This window comes from Anas acuta, chromosome 2 (assembly GCF_963932015.1).
Source record: "Anas acuta chromosome 2, bAnaAcu1.1, whole genome shotgun sequence".
NCBI lineage: Eukaryota > Metazoa > Chordata > Aves > Anseriformes > Anatidae > Anas > Anas acuta.
Genome location: NC_088980.1, coordinates 59,302,449 through 59,325,118, shown reverse-complemented (window position 1 = coordinate 59,325,118; position 22,670 = coordinate 59,302,449). Strand labels below are relative to the sequence as shown.

Here is a 22,670-nt window from a genome sequence, read left to right as displayed (position 1 = left end):
TCACTGAAAAATCTTTGTTTTCTGAAAAGCCAAGGTTGTTGTGCATAGTATATTTCTAATGTTTTTATTTAGTTTTAAAATTTCTCTCCATCTGAAAATCATATGTAGATCTTCATAGCAGGAAGTTTAAATGTTCCAAAATTTACATTTTTCCTATTTCAGTTTCATATGGCCCAGTGCATCACCCTTACTAGTTGCTCTGCATAACCAATTGCTATTGCTACTATTTAGGTATTGTAAATGGTAGTTTCTTCCATGGCAGTTATTATGGAAGATAATTTATCATAACTTATTTCACAATAATTGATTATCATGGAAGAGTTAGTACTAGTAAATTGTATCCAATTTTACAACTACATTTTTCAATTGCCTTTTTTTGTCCAGAGGGTATAGCAGATGCTGACTCTGATATTCAGGTGAGATGGTGTACACAAACTTCCTAGTATCATAGAATCATAGAATATCCCAAGTTGAAATGGACCCACAAGGATCATCAATCAGAATCACAGAATTTCTAGGTTGGAAGAGACCTCAGGATCATCAAGTCCAACCTCTGACCTAACGCTAACAGTCCCCACTGTATCCCTACCATATCCCTAAGCTCTACATCTAAACGTCTTTTAAAGACTTCCAGGGATGGTGACTCCACCACTTCCCTGGGCAGCCTGTTCCAATGTCTAACAACCCTTTCAGTAAAGAAGTTCTTCCTAACATCTAACCTAAAACTTCCCTGATGCAACTTAAGCCCATTCCCCCTCATCCTGTCACCAGGCATGTGGGAGAACAGGCCAACCCCCACCTCACTACAGCCTCCTTTATGGTATCTGTAAAGAGCAATAAGGTCACCCCTGAGCCTCCTCTTCTCCAGGCTGAACAAGCCCAGCTCCCTCAGCCGCTCCTCGTAGGACTTGTTCTCCAGGCCCCTCACCAGCTTTGTCGCCCTTCTCTGGACCCGCTCAAGCACCTCGATGTCCTTCTTGTAGCGAGGGGCCCAAAACTGAACACAGTACTCGAGGTGCGGCCTCACCAGAGCCGAGTACAGGGGGACGATCACCTCCCTAGCCCGGCTGGCCACACTGTTTCTGATCCAACTTCTTCTGGCCTGTACGGAAATTCTAAGGAGTCAAACAGATTTATAGGTCCAAAAGTGGATCCAGAAGAAGAATCCTTTTGCAGAACTGGAGATTATTAAATATATTTGTTCTTTTTTATATACTGTGTAATTAGCTAGTGGCATTTTAATCAGACATTTAATCAGAAATACATTTTTTAAATGTATATTTTATTACAAGATTACATGTCACCTCTGTACATTTTGTATGGTTTGATTCTCCTTAATTCTAATTGCTTAAATGGTACTACTTAGGAGTCAAAGGTCTTATACAAACAGAACATTTAGAATAATGCTTATCGCTTGACACGAGAGATTTCTTCTGGCAAAAGTTAATTGCTGCTTCAAAGGAACAGTGAATACAGATACAGTGAATGTTGCTAATTGATGGTGTTATGAAGGTTCTGAAATGCTTCAGTATGTAGACAAGTACAAATCACAGTTCCAATTACATTGGACATATGCTTATATTTAAATTAAAGGAAAAAAAAAAAAAAAGACTTCTCTGCCATGAGAGATTGTCATCAATTATGCTTTTTATGATATCAAATTACAATATTGAATTATGTAAGAATACACAACAGGTACTGCTGTTGAGGTAGAAGACAGTCCTCATCACAAGAGTGTGGAGTTAAAGATGAGTGTAACTTCACAAATAAATCAGAACATTTGAACCTGTGAATTTATCCAGGTGAACTATTTCATACCTTTATTCATATCAGCTAGTTTAAGACTTCAAGTGGAAAAAGCAGTCTTAAGCAGTCTTTTTTTTTTTTTTTCTTTCCTAATTATATATTTCCTCATTCCTTATAGCTTCTTGAACAACTTGTTTCAGCAGCACTTTTTTTCAAAACAGCTGATCTGTAAAAGGTGTGATGCTGATTTTCTGGAGGGCATGTGAAATTTTGTCTCTGTATAGACACTGAACTCTTCGGATTTCTGATAATGATTGTGTGGGGAACAGAGATGAATAAAGCATGTCACAAGGGACTGATATGGCTTATATTCAGCCTGTTTGCTGCAGATAAGTTTTCAGGAAAACTTACTAGTTTCATGGTAATTCCACATGGAGTTGCTGATTCTTAAGTTTATTGAGAATCCCTAGTACCTTTGTTCTGAGGTGTCCTTGCTGGGAATCTTACAGGGCAAAACAAAGTTCAGGCTACTTCTTACATGACAAGTCTGACCACAGGTGGGAACATAATGTGGAAGATAGAGCAGAAACAACATTTCATGCTTTATCAGATTCTCTGTGTTGTTAGGGGTATGGAATCATAGAATCATTTAGGTTGGAAAAGACTTCTAAGATCATCTGGTCCAACCTTTAACCTAGTAAAATATATCTAGAACTGGTATATCTAGAACTTTCGGATTTTCTAACATTTCTGTGACTTAAGGAAATGAACAGTGCTTTCCTAAAATTTCTATTAAGTAGCTGATGTGTATTTTCCATCTGAACTGTGTTTTGGTAAGGGAACATAAATAAAATGTATAGCATAATAGCTGGTGACATTACTGTAGGCTATTTGGTTACTCAGTACATTAGAACTTACAACTGATATTTCTGTTATATTTTGTAAACTTAGGACCAGTATTTTCATTGTTAAGGTTAATGGTGTAGGATCATTAACTTCAAAGCAAGGGAAGTCTGGAAGCACTGCACATTCATAAAAAGCCTCTTTTAAAACATTTTTTTTCCTCTCCCACAGTTACATCAATAGCATCCAAATACTAATCACTTTTTACAATTAAATTCTTGCAGATCATCTGATGCACGTTATTGACCAAATAACTGTGAAATGTAGTGTTTTCAAAACTCTCTTTTTTTTTTTTCCCCCCTCTTTTCTGCTTCTTCCTTTTTTTTTTTTTTTTCTTTCTTCCCTTTCCCCTTCCCCATTCCATTCCTTTCTGTTCTGTTTCTGAAAGAAATCACCTCTTTCATTTGTACAGTCATGGCTCTGAAATACCTGACTTCAAATATTATTGCCCTACTTCAGATTGTAGAGAAATTTTATGGTCACATAATAAAATTAATTAAATTAAATGTTAATAATGGAAACATAGGCAAAAATACACGAGTACTACATTTCTAGAAAAGAATGGAAGAGACTGATACAAAATGGGAAGCTATTTTCCACTTAAGTATACTTTTCTATGTGTCCTGCAAGTAGCATTCTTGAATGCCAACTCCTCAGTGTATGCATGGTTAAGGAGTTCTCCATCTTCAAGGCTTTTGTCATGAAGACCAATGTTAACAGGGCAGAGTGTAAATTGCAAAAGATCTCTATGCACCAGAGTTCCTGTCGATGAATGTTTCTCTGACTGCCGAGGACATAAAGCACTGAGAAAATACAAAACACTTATATGCTATGCTATAGTTTGAACCATGATTACTATTCACTTTCTGAAGGGCTACAGAGGTCAATGCAAGGGTATGCAGGAATAAACTGCTTATGACAGAAGTGTAATGCATATCTGACTGCAGCATGCTGAGTGTCTACAGGGAGATGCTCCAATCTGGATGTACTTTACAACACTAAGCAGGTGCCAATGTTAAGTGGCATTCCTCTGTGGATGAGCAAGTTTTGTGGTCCTGGGAAGGGTTAAGTACTCTGAGCTGACAGACCAGCTCTAACAAAACAATGAATGATGTATAAATAAACTGCAACACTTACATGGCAGGTGAAAGATGGATGGAGTACTTAAAAGGAGGCTCTTGGGAACTCAGTGTGGCGTGCAAGATTGGAAAACCTATACTGATTATGTACTTTGTACTGGGAGAAACAGGTGAGGTCCCTAAGGACCGTCAGAAACCAAGTGATATATTAGCATGATCGTACAGCACAGTTGTTAATGGCTCCTTTGCTTATTATTACCCCAGCAATAAATTTGTGAGCTTCCTGGCTGCTGAGATGTTTTTTCTTTCTATAAATGTATTCTTGCCATAATATGCATATGTATCTGAGAAAACTGATATGATTTCTATAATGGAACTATGAGAAGTGTTCTTTCAATTCACTATTGTTAAATAAAACTTCTCCTATATGTTGGAGAAACACCTCAGTACATTTTTAATTCCGAAGTTGCAACTTATTCCTATACCACATAGCAAAAGGTACTTCTGTTAAACTTCACTTTTACAAAGACCCACAGAAACCATCAGAATTTTCTCTTCATCATTACCAGCTCTGTAGGCAAGTCTGGATATGATCCCCCAATGTAATGAACATACAAAATATTTACGGGATTAGTATGAAAACAATGGCAGTGGAAAGGCTCTTAGTATTTCTTCCACACCAGTCTCCCACTTGGTACATGTATGTAGGGCTTGAAGGCCCAGCATTCATTGCTTATTACTACTTTAGGAATACACTTGCAGTCATTTGCATTTACAAGTCAGTTTCCACAAAGGAAAACATCTGTTGTTGTTTAATATGGAAGCTGAATCATAATGAAATAAAATGAAAGCTTTTCACATGACATTCTTGACACCAAAATATAATAATATATAAATATATAAAAATATAATATATTCATGAATGATTCGAGATACTTTTCTTCATTGTTTTTTCATTCACTCACATTTAAACAATTTGTAATTAGGTTTTAACATGCTTTTTGAGCGGAGAAACTATAAACATAATATTTAAAAGTTGAGTATAGTATTTGAAATAACCTAATGTCAGAAAAAAATTGGAAAAACAATGATTTGTAACACTAATGCCAGCATTGACTTACTGGTAATTCTGACTGAAAGAAGCACAAACAGTATTCAGTCTGTGGCAGAAGTAAAATCAATCTGTTTTTATAGCGCTTTCCAGGTGATCAGTCTGGAGTTATCAGTGTTATACATTAAAAGTATGCCACAGCTGGAGACAGGCTCTTTGATCCCAGAGCCAGTGCTTTGAATGCAACCACAGCACATCTTGCTCTCAGGATGAGCCAGGTCTCATATCCAAACAGCAGTACAGCCAACCATCTTTGCTTAAGCTTTTCTGTGAATTTAGGATTTACACATTCAAACCCACCAGAAGTGTGGTTTTACAATCACATTTAATTTCTCAGGGGAAAAAAATGAATCTGAAGAGTATATGTACTGTTTCTTATATATATATATATATATATACATTTTTTTTTTAACCAGGAAGGGCAGATTTTATCCTCTGCCACACTTCCAGACTGATGGCGCAAGAGGTCGTCAGGGAGCTGTACCAGAGAAAGGTACAGATTTTTGAGCACCCAGGAAACCCCATGAAATTAGGATTTTGTCTGTAAACTTGTAAAACAGAAAATTTATGCAGTTACTTACAGACCTGTGCTCTTGCATTTTTGTATATTTCGTCCTAAGTTACAAAACCTTGTTCTATTAGTCTCTCAGCTATTCATTATAAACATTAATTGTCTCATATGCTAATAAACCCCCCTGAAATACTTGCTTCTCCACAATAGTTAAAAACCTTATTCTTTGCTTGAATAGGTCAGTAAAGTATCTTCTTTTACTCTCATTATTTTCCAGTATGTCTGATGAAAACATTTGAGATTTATATAGACGTATTTAGCAGCTGTCTTACATTTACCTAGACTGTAAGGTATAAATTAAATTTAGTACTTTTTCTCAAGAATGAGTATGTGTTTGATGATTAGGCAATGGGAAAGACATTTCTGCTTTGTCACAAATGGTTTTCATTGTTTAATATTTTTTGGATTGTTTAATGTCTCTTTTTTGCATTATGTTATGGCTGATTTAGCAGCAAGGATTTTTTTTTTATTATTGTTTTTATTTTAATTTTGCAGCAATAAGTTTCAATGGAAGTAAAACACTAACATGTCATCTAAATATCACTCATATGTACTGAATTCAGGTACTGAATTTGAAAGATGATGTGGGAAACTAATTGCTAAAAACATTAATTGTCTGGTTCAGATTGGCAACTAAAACAATTTGCTGAGTAGAGTCTCAGATAGGAAGATGGTGAGGCCAGAACTTGATGAACAGACTTTCATAAGATGCCTGAGAGGAGTTCACTGTAGTGGACGTATTCAGTGCCGGAAAAAGAAACTACTAAAATAGTGCCTGGAAACTTGGTAAAAAGTCTTATTTTTTTTTTTTTTCATTTCTGAAATGCTTTTAGGCTAATGTGTAGGTTCCATAGTTTAAGAAGATTTTCAGCATTGCAGCTGAAGGATGAGAAGTAGGATTTCCATCAGGATGCTTACACAGAAGAGGAATAACCTCTGTGGAACAGGTTGTCTTGAACTGTAGTAAAAATAGATTGCTGGTGTAGGAAATTAATGAGTGTAGTTCCTCATACAGGAGTTGAGGAAAAGCTGACAAATGAGGGTTCAGACTGTTTAAAGACATCTGTTAATGATGTCAGTCACACAAAAAGTGTACGGAACAAGAATGAAATGTACAATAAAAGTGAAGGAGGAACAACTGAGAAATTCTGGAAAGCTAATATAGTGTCAAACCTTAGAGTTAAATAAAAAAATTATGTGGCCAACTCCCTGCTTCCCAAATGCATGCAAAACCTATACATATCTGTATACCAATGTGAGATGTGTAAAGGAAAAAAATAGGTGACATGAAATTCTTGGCAAAGAAAGAGGATCTTGACATAGTAGCCATTACAGAAGAATGTTGGAATGACAAAAATCAATAGGAGAGTGTAATACCTGGCTATAAACTGAACAGGAAGGACAGATTAGGTCATAGAGCTGGGGGAGCAGTATACGGTTGAGCCTTCTGATCAGGAAACGGATATTGAGTCCAAAATGTTGAAGGAGATCAAAGAATCAGCTAAGCTTAATGATGCAGTAATAATGGGTGACTTCAACTACCTTCAGCTGGTCAAATGTCACAGTGGGATAAAGCATAAGGGAAGTAATTTCTCATCACTGTGAATGATAGCCATTTTGGAACATTTAGTTCTAGTGCATGCAAACTGAGTGGCAATTCTTGACTTAAGTGACACACAAGAAGGCAGGTAAGAAATTCAGGACTTAGCAGGCTTTTTTTTTTTTTTTTTTGTCATGCTCATTGTAAAACTGAAGTTCAGTATTGAAGTTTCAATAGCTAGAAATAAGTTTATAGAAACACCATTAAACTGGAGAAAACCAACCAACCAAAAGAAACTAAATAAGAAGTAAGAAAATTAAATCCTGAGAATTGCTACAGAATCCAGTTGTAGTATTTTGTAATAGACCAAGAAAGAGACACAGCAATCAAGGTATCAGAGAAGTGTTTAAATATGTGGTTATGTGGGTCAGGATTTCTTTGAACCAAAGATATATGCTTCAGGAATCAGCAACCAATCTCTAGGGATGTCAATAAAATGGACTCTTGCCCATGGCATGTGCATAAAAAGTTGTGAAGCTGCGGCATAAGAAAGACTGTCAAAAACATCACCTCATACCCACGAAAAAAGGAAAAAAATTCCCCAGAGCAAGTAATCAATAAGACAGTGGCCTAGCAGAAAGCAAATATAGATAGGAAGGGCATTCCAGTGAAGTATGGTTTTTTGTTGTATTCATTTAGTATCACAGATATGGTGCTAGTGACATAAGGGACTATGATATATTAACAGAATTTAGTGTGTCAGAATAAGAGGATCAGGAGTAAAGAGAAAAATTAAAAAGAAACCAGAAACAAACAAACAAGCAGATCTCGCTCATTCAAAAAAAATTATTAATAACTTTAGTTTTGTATAACCTAGGTACTGTTCCTTTATAAAATGGTGAGATGCTTCAAACATGTGAGGTAGATGCAGATAAAGAGAGAGGTGTGTTTTGCTAATACAATAGAACATGTAAACTATATATTAGAAGGTAGAAGCTGTGTTTCAGAACAGAAGAATAAAATTATTAGAAATATAATTTTCAGTTGCAACAGGTCTTGAAAATACTGGAACTATTGCACTGAAAAAAAAGGGGTTGCGGAGAACATGATATGGTGATATGCAAAACATTCTACTTCTTAACCTCATTCAAATAATACACCACCAAGTTAAGCTAGACATCAGATACAGACATATTTAATTCCCTTTTCAAATTTCATATGAGTTAAAATCTTTATTTTTTGGGAGGAGATGTTTTTAAGATGCAGGATACAATTCCAATATAAGATTCTGTTCACAACATGTGCTCTTACTTCTTTAGGGGGTGATTATGGCTGTGGCACTATGTTCAACATGTACAGGAAAAACAGTCTTATTATTTTTGTGTGGTTTGGAGGCATGAGTTGTAATTACATTTACCAACAGCCAGCTATCTTGTGGCTTCAAATATATATATATATATATATATAAAGTTTACATCATTTCCTTTGTGTCCCTGGAAATCCTTTCCACTGAACTCTAGATTAAACTGTAAAAACTGTGAAAAAGTAGTATCTGTGCAAATGCATATGCAGAACGCAAGAACTCATGGCCCTACATGTACATTAACTAGAACTTTTTAAATCCTTTTTTTTTTTGGAATATGGAAGTTAATTGTTTCTTAGGTAGTAACTAGAATGAGTTTGAAACCTTGCTGGTAGTTCAGAAATTCTCACAGGTGACTGGTTACATGCATAATCAGTTACATTACAGCTGAAAATAACTCATATGATATGAACCTTGCAGAATTGCAGAATTTGCCAAATATTAAGTAGGTGGTCAAACACCCCATTATCCATGTGAGAAAAGACTAACTATTTCTGTTTCTCTCCTACCTGCCTTTGTGCTGCAACATGAGTAATATAATAAAATATTTTACCTGCATGTAACAGAGACATTTGTTTTTGAGGGTTGAGAGGAACATGAATGCTTGTTAATAATACATTCATTATTAATTTGTTTCACAGCTTTTGTTACTTCACTAATAGAATCTTTCTGTTGAAATAAAAGCCACCCAACCCTTTTTGTATGTACAGTTTGCTTGTTTAGCAGTTAAGCTGTTGATTAACTGCTGTTGATTAAGCTGATTAACATCAAGAAGTACCAGATTTCTTTAAATTCTCCTGAAGACATATCCTGCATGGTGATAATTTACATAGCTGTCCTTTAGATAAATCAATACTCACAAGTAAGTCACAAAGAAAACCACTGTGTTAGTGTCTGTATGTCTTACTATTTTAAAGAAGAAAGAAGTCCTAGAAAAATGAGGGTTTCACTTTTTTTGCTTGAAGGATCTGTGAAAGCTGAAAAAGGATCCTGTACCACTTTTTGTGATATGTGAACCTGTGGAAAATGAGTTTAACTCTCAAGTGGTCAAAGATAAAGCCCCTATTTGAATCTAGATTTTCAGCCTTACAAGTCTTGCATGAAGTTTAATTTTTTCAGACATATTTTATTTTTATATCATAATTATATATATTTAAAGTTTCTTTTATTCTAATTTTCTGCTTTTCACAGAATCACACAGAATCACAGAATTTCTAGGTTGGAAGAGACCTCAAGATCACCGAGTCCAACCTCTGACCTAATGCTAACCGTCCCCACTAAACCATATCCCTAAGCTCTACATCTAAACGTCTTTTAAAGACTTCCAGGGATGGTGACTCCACCACTTCCCTGGGCAGCCTGTTCCAGTGTCTAATAACCCTTTCAGTAAAGGAGTTCTTCCTAACATCTAACCTAAAACTCCCCTGGCGCAACTTAAGCCCATTCCCCCTCGTCCTGTCACCAGGCACGTGGGAGAACAAGCCAACCCCCACCTCACTACAGCCTCCTTTAAGGTATCTGTAAAGAGCAATAAGGTCACCCCTGAGCCTCCTCTTCTCCAGGCTGAACAAGCCCAGCTCCCTCAGCCGCTCCTCGTAGGACTTGTTCTCCAGGCCCCTCACCAGCTTCGTCGCCCTTCTCTGGACACACTCAAGCACCTCGATGTCCTTCTTGTAGCGAGGGGCCCAAAACTGAACACAGTACTCGAGGTGCGGCCTCACCAGAGCCGAGTACAGGGGGACGATCACCTCCCTAGCCCTGCTGGCCACACTGTTTCTGATACAAGCCAGGATGTTGTTGGCCTTCTTGGCCACCTGAGCACACTGCTGGCTCATATTCAGCCGACTGTCCACCATCACTCCCAGGTCCTTCTCTGCCTGGCAGCTCTCCAACCACTCATCTCCCAGCCTGTAGCTCTGCTTGGGGTATTGTGCCCCAGGTGCAGGACCCGGCACTTGGCCTTATTGAACTTCATGCAGTTGACCTCAGCCCATCGGTGCAGCCTATCCAGATCCTCCTGCAGAACTTTAACTAGAATGAGAATCAAAAGAGACTCAAATACTGCAATCAAAATAAAATTATTGAACTGAACGTGTCCAATGGTAATATAAATATTAATGCAGAAAAGTAGTGTCAGTTGAATGATTAGTTCTGAAGAAGGTGTGAATAGAGAAATAAGTAGAGTTTATATTTAATCCTTGTGAAAGCAGACGGCTAAGGGAATTTCTCTGTTATAAAATGTTTTACCACTTCTGAACTTACAGTTAATAACAGCATTAGGGAAAAGAGCAAAATTAATCATTAATGTTATTATGTCTGAATTAATCTGAGCTTCATAACAGCTGATATAAGTATTCTCTATACTTGTTCTCATGACAAGCTTAGAGGAAATGATGAAATAACTGAGAATATACATGATGAAATATATTAAATTAAACCTTTGGTTTACTTTACACAAGTAAAATATTAATATCTGTGCTTAAAAGATTCTATGTGGACTTCCTTGTGTATAATATTAGGAAAATAATATTGAAATAATTTTAAATTAAATTCTTTTATTTTCTGAGGTTAGGAGACAATCATATTAATTGTTCTATTTGCTGTAGTTTGAATAAGTCATGCAATAACATGTGCCAGCTAAACAAAATTAAAACATGACTTCTGTTATTATTATCCATCACTAAACAATATTTTCCTGTTATAACATGAGCAAATATAATACTGTCTGCATATACAGTAAATAATTTCCAAATAGAATTGCAGCAACTAATGATAGGAATTTACATATATTCTGCATCATCATATATATAATAGGTATATCATTTTACAAATTCAGTCTGCAAGAAAACACAATTTCAGAAAAAAAAAATAAAAATAATGTTATTTAGCAAAAGTTAATGTAGGAATCGTACTAACATACCAGGATGGCACAATTCAAAGCAACACTATATTCAATTCACATCAGTAGGATGCTGAGTATTCTTTTACTGTTTTATGTTAAAATAATATATTCATACAAATATGAGAGACTTTGCCTTTGCAGTTACAAGTGTCAGGCTGAAAGACATAAATATGTATTAACAGAAAAAATTAGTTCTACATGGACGTGTCACAGATAACAGTGGGACACTGCTAGTGTTTTCATTGAGCTAAGATTAAAAAATGGTGACATCAATTTTCTGTTCATTAACCAGCAGACAGACAAGAGAGGTTGCTGTTTTAATTTACTAGATGACTGTATTTAGAATAAAATGAAATGGCATGAAACAGTTATTAATGAAGGACAGACCATGCTTCTGATTCCAGTAATCTACTGCTTACAATGATCCTTTATAGTCAGTCTAAAATCACAAAACCACAGATCAGAGATTCTGTGATTTTAGACTAAAATGCCACCCAAACTTTAATTTGATTCACACAACCTCAAATGGTAACAGGTAATATAGAAATAGAATATTTTTAGCCTGGAAAGTAAGCTATATTGAAAAAAGTAATAAAATAAAATAAATAATAACAACAACAACAACAACAACAATTCTACTTATGGCTATAACCTTTTATATGATCATCTTAATTAATCAATTCCTTATGCTGAGCTAAGGTGTATGGATATGAAATGGATAGAGGACTCTACCACATAAGAAGGATCATAACCATAGGAGGGGTACAAGGCAATGGAGAAGACCTCAAGTTCTGTCTCTTAATTTGTTCTCAGACTTCCCTTGTCTTTAATGGTAAAGGATGTGAACGTTGCATTCTAGTCTTGTATGCTTCTATGAATTTTTTAGAATGCACATGAGAACATGAGGAGGAGTCACTAAAGTGTCTTTCTTCTTTCTTTTTGAGAATTCTAGTAGTGGAACAGCTGAAATGAGAAATACACAATTCTTTGAAATGGTATGATGATGAGGGTAAAAATCAGTCTTTGCATCAGACTCATTGCATCAGACTCCTTGTGTGGAGGTTAAGTTATAAGTATTGAGTCCTTCAACAAAGATAGATCAGAGTATATTGATCTGTATCAGTAATAACTGTAGAAAATAAACATGAGAGTAACAAGAGTTACAGAATTTCAGTGTTTTAGATCAAATGTATCTGAAAGGGAAAATCAACTTATCATGAAAGTGGAAAGGAAGTTTTAGAATGTATCTTTAATCCTTTTTACAGGGGAATAGAAGTGATCCTCAAAGATAAAAAAGTCTTGCCTTAGTTCATTCTGTAAAGAAAAAGGAGGTGGAATTTGAAACTAATATAAAGAAATCTTTTAAAAGTATTATAAGTCTGCAAAATCAGAATTTGATTGTAGGGACCTGGAACAGAAAGGCATGAATTTTGTTGAACCCTGAGTTAGTTGCTAGAGAATGTGTTCTTTAACCAAATAATGTAATTTTTAGTTTGCAGTCTAAACTGGGTGTGCACCTGAATGTCCTGTTGATTTCAAGTTCAATTAAGTTAGTTTTCTTGTATTCAGATCATAAATAATTCAAAAAATGCATTAAGAAAGCCTATACATGTAAGTTATGGAGAAAGAAGACTAAACTTTCAACGCTGTTTGATTAAGGGCATAACTGGAAAGATTCTAAATATGAACTAAAACAAGCAATTACATTTTCCAGTTTTGTCATTTGGAAAAAAAAAAAAATCTGAATGTCTCTCTTGAATGTCTACCAAAATCAGTGTTAACCTTCCAAAAGAGAAATAGAACCAATGATTTGGTACAGCGCCAAATAATTAGACCAGTGAACAGACTTTCTTCTACCAGCATCTTTTATCAGAAATACCTTTCTAAATGTCATCTAAATAGATGAACCCCACAAGCTAAGAGAAAGCTGACCTGACCTTTTGACTCCACCTGTTCAAGAATGGGAATTTCTTAAGGATGCTATTCTACCCAGATAAAAAGTTCACAAAATCTGACCTGGAAAGAATGGTTAAAAGGATTAGTTTTGTTTAGTCTAGGAAAGAGCAGACAGAGGGAGGATGTGATTACAATCTTCCAGTACGTTAAAGAATGTTATAAAGATGCTAGTGATTGTTTTTCTGTATCCAGTTGGGGACAAGAAAAGAATGAAGACGTTTAATACAAAACAAAGATATTTAGATTTTGTATTAGGAGAAAAAAACATCTAATGCCAAGAATAGTAGAATCTGGTACAGGCTATATTAAGAAATTTGTCATCTTCTTTACTGGAAATTTTCAAGAATAATTAGACCAATACATATCATTAGTAGTCAAGGTTGCTGATGTTATTCACAATAGAAGGTGAAAAGGTAGATAGGTGATCACTTAAGGGTCTTTTCCTGTCCTTCATTTCTACAACCATCATCGTTGGCAAGGCACTCTTATTTTATATCAGATTTGTTGTCACATTGGATATAAAAACAATTGGTTAGTGGGAGGCTTATCTGTATAGGATACTTCAATTACAGAGAATATTAATATTTCTGATTATATGACTAAGCTAACAGTGTTAAAAGGATGTCAGAGTAATAGGTGAGGAAACTAAAAGGTGTACTCATTGACTTTGGATGTAGACTTCCATTGAACAGTGAATTTGCTATTATGAATTTCTTTTTCTCTGTTTGAGAGTTTTGGGTTTTGGTATCATACTTTTTTTTTTTTTTTTTTTTTTTTTTTCTGGTTGAGGTTAATAGCAAGGAAATTGTGGTGAACAGTCATCACACACAGAGAAACACAGGATTGAATTATGGCATACACTCCCTAAAGAACAGAAGAAACAGTGAACTTTTGATGTCTTTCCTTAAAGATATCAAAATACTGTCCTACTAGGACAGCGTTGCATAGCATGATCAATTAAGAGCTCAAAACCTGCTGAGTAACAGAAAACTAGAGAATGTAAGATGCTTGTATGCCCTTAATATATATTGCAGAGTAAAAGGGAAAGTGGGTGATGGTTTTAATTCTCATTCCACATTGCTAGCTTGTCTGTCAGTGGTGGAAAGTATGACACGCTTGCAGCACAGTTGCTTGTGCTTGATATTGGATACAGGAGCCTAAAGATATGTTAAACATGTAAAGTCCTACAAAGCATTTATTGAGATGCATATAGAGATAGTAATGTCAAACATCAGGGCTTCCATTTTACATATTAAGCAAATTATGTGAATTGTAGCTCTCTTTATTTTTAGATGTTCTTTGAAATAACAAGATAATATATGTACTTTTTTTTTTTTTTCCTCTTGAGTTTAGGAACTAGTTAAGTTATAGTATTTTGAATACATATACATATATATATATGTATTTCCTTTTAACAGGTGCTGCACAATGGACTTTTGATGGAAATGAATCATCCAACAGCTGGGAGGATAGTTGTTCCAGGTTAGATGTTTAATTCTTTTTTCTAAATGGAGCTTGAAATTAAATGCTACATGACATCCTGAATAGTTCTGGAACTCAGCTGAGGACATGACACATCTTCACATTTCACTCAAATGAGCAAAAATTTAACCAGGAAGACATTTATGCTCATATTCATCCTGGTAGCAGAAAAATGGGTTAAAATATGTGTCAGAATAGCTTCTGGTTTTCATCGGTCAGTTGTCATAAAATATGAACACGGATTTGATAATATTTGCAAACTCCCACTGCTAGAAATATTACTGCTAAATCATCTGCATGAATATGTGAATCTGTTTTTGATTTAGTTCTGTTTTGCAAGTTGCACAGACTTCTTTTAGGGACATTTCTGTTTTAAAAAATAGAAGGAAGAAAGAAGAGGAGGGATGTTCATACTGAAGGTTTCATCACAGCATTTTGTTTAATGAAACCAGACACAAAGCTATGCAATGATGAAGTCTTAAATATCTGTTATGGATTTCCAAATAATACAGAAGAAATGAATGAATCTTTTAAGCTCTGAGTGGATCAGGACTTCGAGTTGCTGTAGCTTTACTTCCATTGGAGTTAGCTGTGGAATGGGGTTAAGTTCATTAAGGGCTGTTATGTAAATCTTCATTTAGATCATTGCAGTTGACTCTGTTTTGATGACTGAGATTTATCTGACAATCTACTAGCTATTTGGTCAACTTTTCCTGCTTCTCTATGCTTTTCTCTCTCCCAAGCCACAGTGAGAATTGTTTCCTCCCTCATTCAGAGCACCATGTCATTTTTATTTTTATAACATCATCTCCTTACATTGTAATTTTCTGTGCCAAATTCCACCCTCTGACACAGCATCCAGTTGTCATCAATTTCAGTTGACTTGAGCACATATAGTGGTAAGAAGAATTTGACCCACGAAATTTATCTTAATTTGCACATCCTGGAATCATACTGGGATGCAGAAAGAATTATTTGAAAGAAACTGATCCCATATTAGATCATGTTTTCTGCATGAATAGAAGGGGGTGTTTTGTGTGTGTATGTGTATGCTTCATATTTGCTCTTTATCACAGTTTGCATTCCACATTTGGTCCCCCTAGGCTTGGAAATTTGTTTAACTGTATTCAAAAATGCTTCTTTAATTTAGATGCACATATCTGGAAATACCAATCCTTTTGTTTTAGTTTATAACAGAAAAGTAATCCTGTTTTATTTATACAAAATGGAAAGAGTAATAAGGGGGTTGATTTAATTATTTTTTAAGAAGTGGGCAGAAAGGCATTGCAAATGGTACAAAAAGTGTGTAAGGTTTTCATGTTGCATACAATGTATAATCTATCTTAGAGAAATCAAATACTCCTTAAGGGGATAGGTTGAACTGCAAGAAGAGGAAGGAGATGAAAGGAATGTTCTAATGTCTGTCAGCAGCGATAGAGAGTATTGGCAAGAGAGGGAGTTTTCACATAGGTAAGCCATAGTACTTCCCAAATCCTTAGTTATTTTTTATTTTATTAAAACTCAAACCAGTGACACTGTACAAAACTAAAATAAATCATCTTAATCTCTAATGATTTGTCATTTAGATGGGCTTCTATGAAGAGTTTGTTGTATTGAAGCAGATGGCTGTAATGATTACTGGATATTTGAGCAGGAAAAAGAGAATTCCTTCCTTTCCTGGCATGAAAGGACAGGGAGGGGAGAGGGAGAGACAAGGGAGGGAAGGGTGAAGAGCAATCATTCAGTGTGAGCAGAATGAACCTATTGATATCAATGGAAAGACACAGCATTATTCTGTCTCAAAACTGGAGTGCATAAGGAGTTTGGCTACAGTTGATGGTAGGTAATGGAAGTATCCTGGAATTGTCCTGGTCACTGATATATCTGAAGAGTAGAGGAGAAAGTGTTTTGAGAAGGCCTCCAGCAGATAAACGGTCTGTTGATGACTGTTTAAATTAGTAAAAACTGTTTCTTTGGTGTGATTATCTTTGAACAGTAGGCAGAGAAGGGCTTTACTAAGCTCTCAGTTGCTGGCTCAGGGTGGCTTAATAAAGATATTAATGTGATTGTTGGAGCTGAGCAGAGTAAAAATACCTCTCCTTAAAGAGACTGGAGAGACTCTGATCCCAAAGTAAAGTGAATAACTGTTATTTCTTAACCATATAAGTAAGATTTTGATATGTATTAATTGAGTTGGACATCACTCTTGAGGCCCTTGACAGAGGTCAGACTTGAGCTGCCAAGGAAAGTTGCAAGTGCAGTGACATACATTTACTGAGCGTGAGTATGCTGGCAGATTTTAGCTCTGAATATCATGGTTGACCTCTATCATCTAACATACTGATTTGGACTAGTCCTTCTCCAGGCATATCCTCACTTTGAGAGTGGCTTCCAGTCTGTATTTGAATTCTCAATTGTAGATCTCATGTTTTTTGAAATCCTGAGGGATTTTGCCATTGACTTTAATGCAGGGTATATTTGTAACATCGGACTTGGTGATTCACACCCCTCCTGTGCTTAAATGTGTTTTGAATACTCCTTATATGGTTACTGAATTTGGTTCTTTCCACACCAAGACAATGCTTTCCCCCTTGCCTTTTTTTTATAATTCCCAGTTTGATATACTGTTTGCTGATAAACACATCCTAAGGTGCCTGTGCCTGATGGAACTGGAATAGGAGAAGTTGCATTATAAATAGTATATTTCTGTTCAATTGCTTTCAAAAATGCATATTGATGATAGGAGAGATAGAGATCCTGTGTTTTGATATCTCTTTCTTCTAGTATTAATTGGAAAAAGTCATTAGGATAATGTTTCTTGTTCCATTCAGTATAGTCATGTTGTAAAATTATTCAAGAGCTAACTTGTCATATACAGATGCATTTTTGTCTTATACTGAATTATCTTATATCATCTATACAGAATGTGCAATACTGTGAGAGATCCTTGCTCGAGTCCCAAAGACCTGGCACTGTACTGCACTCATTAGTCTTTGCAGGACTGATTCATTCGATTGCAGGACTGTACTGATGAGATTCTTCTCCACCTCCAAAGTTATCTTGATCATCTTTAGTTCAGGGGACAGTTCAGGCCCCAGCACAGTCAGGGGCTAGAGTACCTCAGCTGGAGAGGCTGAGGCCTGTATCAGCCTTGGGAAAAGGTTGATCCTGCACAGCAAACTACAAGGAGCTTAACAAAGAGAAGAGCTGGGCTCTTCACAACAGTGAACAGTGGGAGGATGAGACAATGGAAGTACAGAGTGGACATCGGGAAACTCTTTTTCACCAAGAAACCAGACGATGGAGCAGGTTGCCTAGAGAGGTTGTGCAGGTTGTCCTAGGAGTTTTTCAATAAATGACTAGATAAAGCCCTGAGCAAGTTGTTCTGACCTCAGACCTGAGCTTGGTTCATGCAGGAGCTTAAACTGGAGACCTCTTGAGGTACTTTCAAACTTGGTCTATGTTCTTATTCTGTAATTAACCACAGTATCTCCTCACAAAGCTCTTCTTGACTTAGCCCTTTCCATAAAGATTTGGAAGATTTCTCATTTGTACAAATAACATATTTTTAAGAAAATGAGAAATGCAGAGCACAAAGTTCTTTTGAGGTCAAAAAATGATAGGGAATATATGTTTTATGGAGTGCCAGATTGCAGATGATACTGAATGGCACAGATGTAATACAGTTAAGTGAAGGGACAAAATTTCAAGAAGCTTTAGCATCTGGAATAGTCTTGAGGTCCTTTGCCAAAGAGTAAAGGACTTTTCCAAAGAGAGTAGCATGTGGGTTTCTGGGAGCCACTGAATAATTTATTCTGAGTAGCTATGTGGAATGTAATGGATACCAACCCACAGTGATTTAAAACAAACAAACAAACAAACAAAAAAACTAATGGATGCAATGCAGTCTTGCCCAAACTGTCTCCATTATCATATATTTTATATGGTTTAGGAAATTTAAATAATAATATTTTCAACTTTTGCATTATGCAGTAGCTAATGTTGACTTATGGCAAAGAAAAAAAAAGGAGAAAAAAACATGCATTCAGTTGTCACAAACAAATCAACCTTCACAGAATTTACATTATTAACTAGCAGGAAACTCTTTGAAAGAAACCTTATTTCTGATCCCTTCTAAGCCTTAGTGAAGTGGGGATTTGGATATAAGCCTACACTTTCGAATCATCTCTCATCAAACAGGAAATAATATAACTGTAGAAATCTTGTAGCACCTATTCCAGACAAAATAGCTATTCTTAATTTTGATAGTGTTCATATTCTGTGTTCTCCTTATCCCAGCTTCCTCAGTTGAGAAACACTCTTTCTGTCCTTTGGCGCATGATCTTCATCAAGGATGTCTTTATTGTTCTGAGAGGGCAGTTTCATACCTGGCTTTATGACTTCCTTCTGTGCTCTTGAGATAATGTATTTGGGGGACTGATCCAGGCACAGTTAGGAAAAGCACTACAGGATTCCTCCTTGGCATAGATTTCTTGGACTGAATTCAGGTAATCTATGTTAATTAATCAACCCACTCAGGAGAAATGTCCTTTTTTCCGGTCTTCTGTCACTGTACATTACAAATATACTACTGGAATGGGAAAGACTTTTTTTTTTTTTTTTTTTTGAGGTAGTCTTTTCCTGTTTTATGATTCATTAAATGATGTCCTGGTTCCATGGAGACTAATTGCTATCAATCTCTTAGAAGAATGGTTTTAAGGAATAAGACTAGGAGGCAAGAAATCTAATAGGACTTCCTTATTATGCCACAGATTTCTTTCTTAACCTTGGACAAATCATCTATCACTCTCTATCTCACCTTATTAATCATTTGCAATTTTTCAGATCTTAATAGCTTAAAAATACTTTGAATTCTAAGGGAACAAATTATTGTAAGAGTGCTATGTATTATTTTAAATATGTATTACTATTTATTATGTATGTGTTTATATTTATTTTCTCCATGTAGAGGGAATACTAATTAACATTAATAACAGTGGGGTTTCTATATGTTTGCTCATTACATTTCAAGACAGGGAGCAGATATGGCTGTTAATGATATATACTATCTTTTTCTGTTCATTTAATGTAAGTGAAGTAGAGGAAGCTTCAGTAGGACTTAGATATATGGCATTATGTGAATTCTGCTTGGGAAGAGATTGCAGGAAATTAAGGAGGTCTGTACAACAAGCCATCATTTCCTGCAGCTAGGAGATCCCACCATATAGGAACAACAACAGCATAAAAAAGCCCAACTTTTTTATTTTATTTTATTTTATTTTATTTTATTTTATTTTATTTTATTTTATTTTATTTTATTTTATTTTATTTTATTTTATTTTATTTTATTTTATTTATTTTATTTTATTTTATTTTATTTTATTTTATTTTATTTTATTTTATTTTATTTTATTTTATTTTATATTTTCAAGAACCTCTGCTTGAACTTCTCATCCTGTCTGCTTCTCATCAGGCAGCTTTTTCATATGTGTGTGTGTGCGTGTGTGTATGTGCACGCATGTGCATAACTGATGTTGATTGAAAAATTTTAATTTCACTTCACTATTTATGGTACATTGGAGACAAACAGCTTCACCGGCATTACCGTTACCTCATTCGCCTTTTTTAGTCATCAGGGCTGACTGTTTATGTCTTTTACATTCACAGAGCTGATTTCAATTTTGAGGAATTCAGGACCATTACAGAAATACAGCAGAAATGATGTATGACAGCTCACTTAGCTATCCTCAAAATACTTTTAAAAAATCTTAATAAATATCTAGGCAATATATTCATACAGATTGCAAAAGGAAAAAAAAAAAAGGAAAAAAAAAAAGACATTGGGAATGAAGAGGATTATGTTACAAGTTTCAGGATTATGTAGAAAAGGTTAGTGTATCTTAATGTATGATACAGCTATTTGAAAACTGTAAGGTTTCTTTTAAAGTAAAACATAAACATCAATCCTCTTCATATTTTTTCTCCTTTGTTGTATGTGTCCAGAGCATTCTTCTACACTATATTTTAAAATTTGTTATACCTCCTGGAGTAGTCTTAATGCCACAGCCAATACTTTTAAAGTTAATTTTTAAGGAAGAAAAGCCACCTGTCTCTTACCTACTTTTAGGGCTTCAGTTATTGAGGAAAATTAAGAAACAATGAAAGTCTTTCCCACCAGGCTCAGAGTAAGTGCTTATGTGCTTTGCTGTCATGACAGCACCAACAGGGACAAGTAGTGATCTGTGCTGCTCAGGCTCTTTGGGGTTGCTGTTAAGGGTGTCTCAGTTGGACTCTTCTGTTGGCAGACCTGAGTGTTTTTCAAGTCTTTCTTTAAGTTGTGTGTGTATGTGGCAACCAAAGTTGTTTTTCTTGCATCACATGTTTCTTTCCAGGACCCGATTCTGTGGTATTGGGATATGAAATAAAAATATTTCAATGGACAAGTGAGGACACTTCTCTACTCTGTACATAATGTAATTAAGTCAAGTGCAGTTGTGGTTGAACTTGGCTGAGTGCTGATCGGTAATTATATTTCTACTGGAGAATATTTCTTTATATTTTGCTCCATATGTCCTGAGATGTACTAGGACTTTCTTTAAACTGAGCATACCAGTTTCTTATGGAGAGTAAACTAAACAATAAATGTCACCTCACTGGTACACGGGGAAAAGAAAAGTTGAAGCATTACCTGAATATCCAAATAAACTCATTAATTTCCCACCAAGGGTCATAGTCCTAGAATTCAGCTTTGTTTAATTTTTTTTTTTTTCTGTTTAAATGCATTTTCCACTTCTTTTTATATAAGTAACAGTAACTTAGAAAGTACTTTCTTAGGTCCTCACTTTGTAATAAGCACAACCAGGTGCTCACAGAGTTCAGTGTGTGATTGTTAAAGATATATCTGCATGCCTCGGGTGCATTGTAAAACAGCCAAATTACTTCAACACCCATAAATTGTCAGTATATCTTTATGATCTTTAATAATTATTGGATATGAAAAGGAATCCACTGTCAGCTAAAAGTTTAGTTTCATTAAACTTAAAAATATGTTTTAAACATTTAGACAATTTTGCTTAATCCCTAGGATACTGAGTATACTAATCCTCATCTGTGTTTCCGACATGTCACTTTGACCCAAACCCTGCCTCCTGTTTCATGAAAACCTAGACCAAAACATTTTATGGCCAACAGTGACCATTAGATTATATAGTTTGTCTTCCTACAGGTATGGCCACTGAATTTCACCAATTTACTCTTTTCATGTGCTTGACTACAATGTGTCTTATCCAGAAATCCTCAATTATTACATATATATATTAATCCAAAACTACTTTAGAATTATAGTGTAGCAATTAGGTTTATTCTTGTCTTTCTCACACATGTGACAGCTTTAACTGCTTTTGTTTTTTGCCCATGAAACTGTTATGTACTGACATGACAGAAGTCACATCTAGATGACTTTTTGGCAAACTATGTAGGGTATTTTGCTAGGTCTTTTAAGGTACATTGTGTAAGCAAAGTGCAGCAGCTCTGTCTCTTATATTGCAGTCTGCACACTGCAGATTTACAGGAAAAATTTGCGGGTGTACAGATGTATGGAGTGGTACTTTTTGCTACAAGAAGAAGATGACTTTGGGAAGGCATAATACATGAAAAACCTTTGGAGTCTACTTGATCAGAATAGCAGAAAATACCAGGAATAGACAGTAGAGTAACCATGTTTTCCCTGCATCCTGTGCATCTGCATGAATATAATTATATATATATATTTTTTCCTTTTTATGTATATATAGTTTACTGACAAAAAATCTTGTTTTATTTGTGTGTGTTTATAAGATAACTTGCCTTGATTTAATTCTAACTCTAGTTGAAATATTTCCCATCAGTTAGCTTCCTTAGGAGTCAACGGGTATTTTTGTGTTTATTGTTCTTTGTGATGGATAGATCCTATGTGTGTTCCAAGTTCCTGAAACCACCAGGTTTGGCAGCAGCATCAGCCTGCACTATACATTCAGCT

The 22,670-nt window shown here is 35.4% G+C and overlaps 1 protein-coding gene across 20 annotated transcripts in view; it reads left to right on the top strand.

The window, feature by feature from the left end:
• SUGCT (succinyl-CoA:glutarate-CoA transferase) overlaps nt 1–22,670 on the top strand; it is a 320,240-nt gene that overhangs the window by 255,986 nt on the left and 41,584 nt on the right. For 18 of the 20 annotated variants that reach the window (XR_011094048.1, XR_011094047.1, XR_011094049.1 and 15 more), the window contains one exon: nt 14,590–14,653. The exons of the other annotated variants lie outside the window; for them this stretch is intronic. Coding sequence is in view for 13 of the 18 variants with exons in the window: in XM_068674935.1 (XP_068531036.1) it covers nt 14,590–14,653 (64 nt within the window). In the remaining 5 variants the exon portion in view is untranslated. Of the gene's footprint in view, nt 1–14,589; nt 14,654–22,670 lie in introns of those variants that run through there. 20 annotated transcript variants of the gene reach the window in all.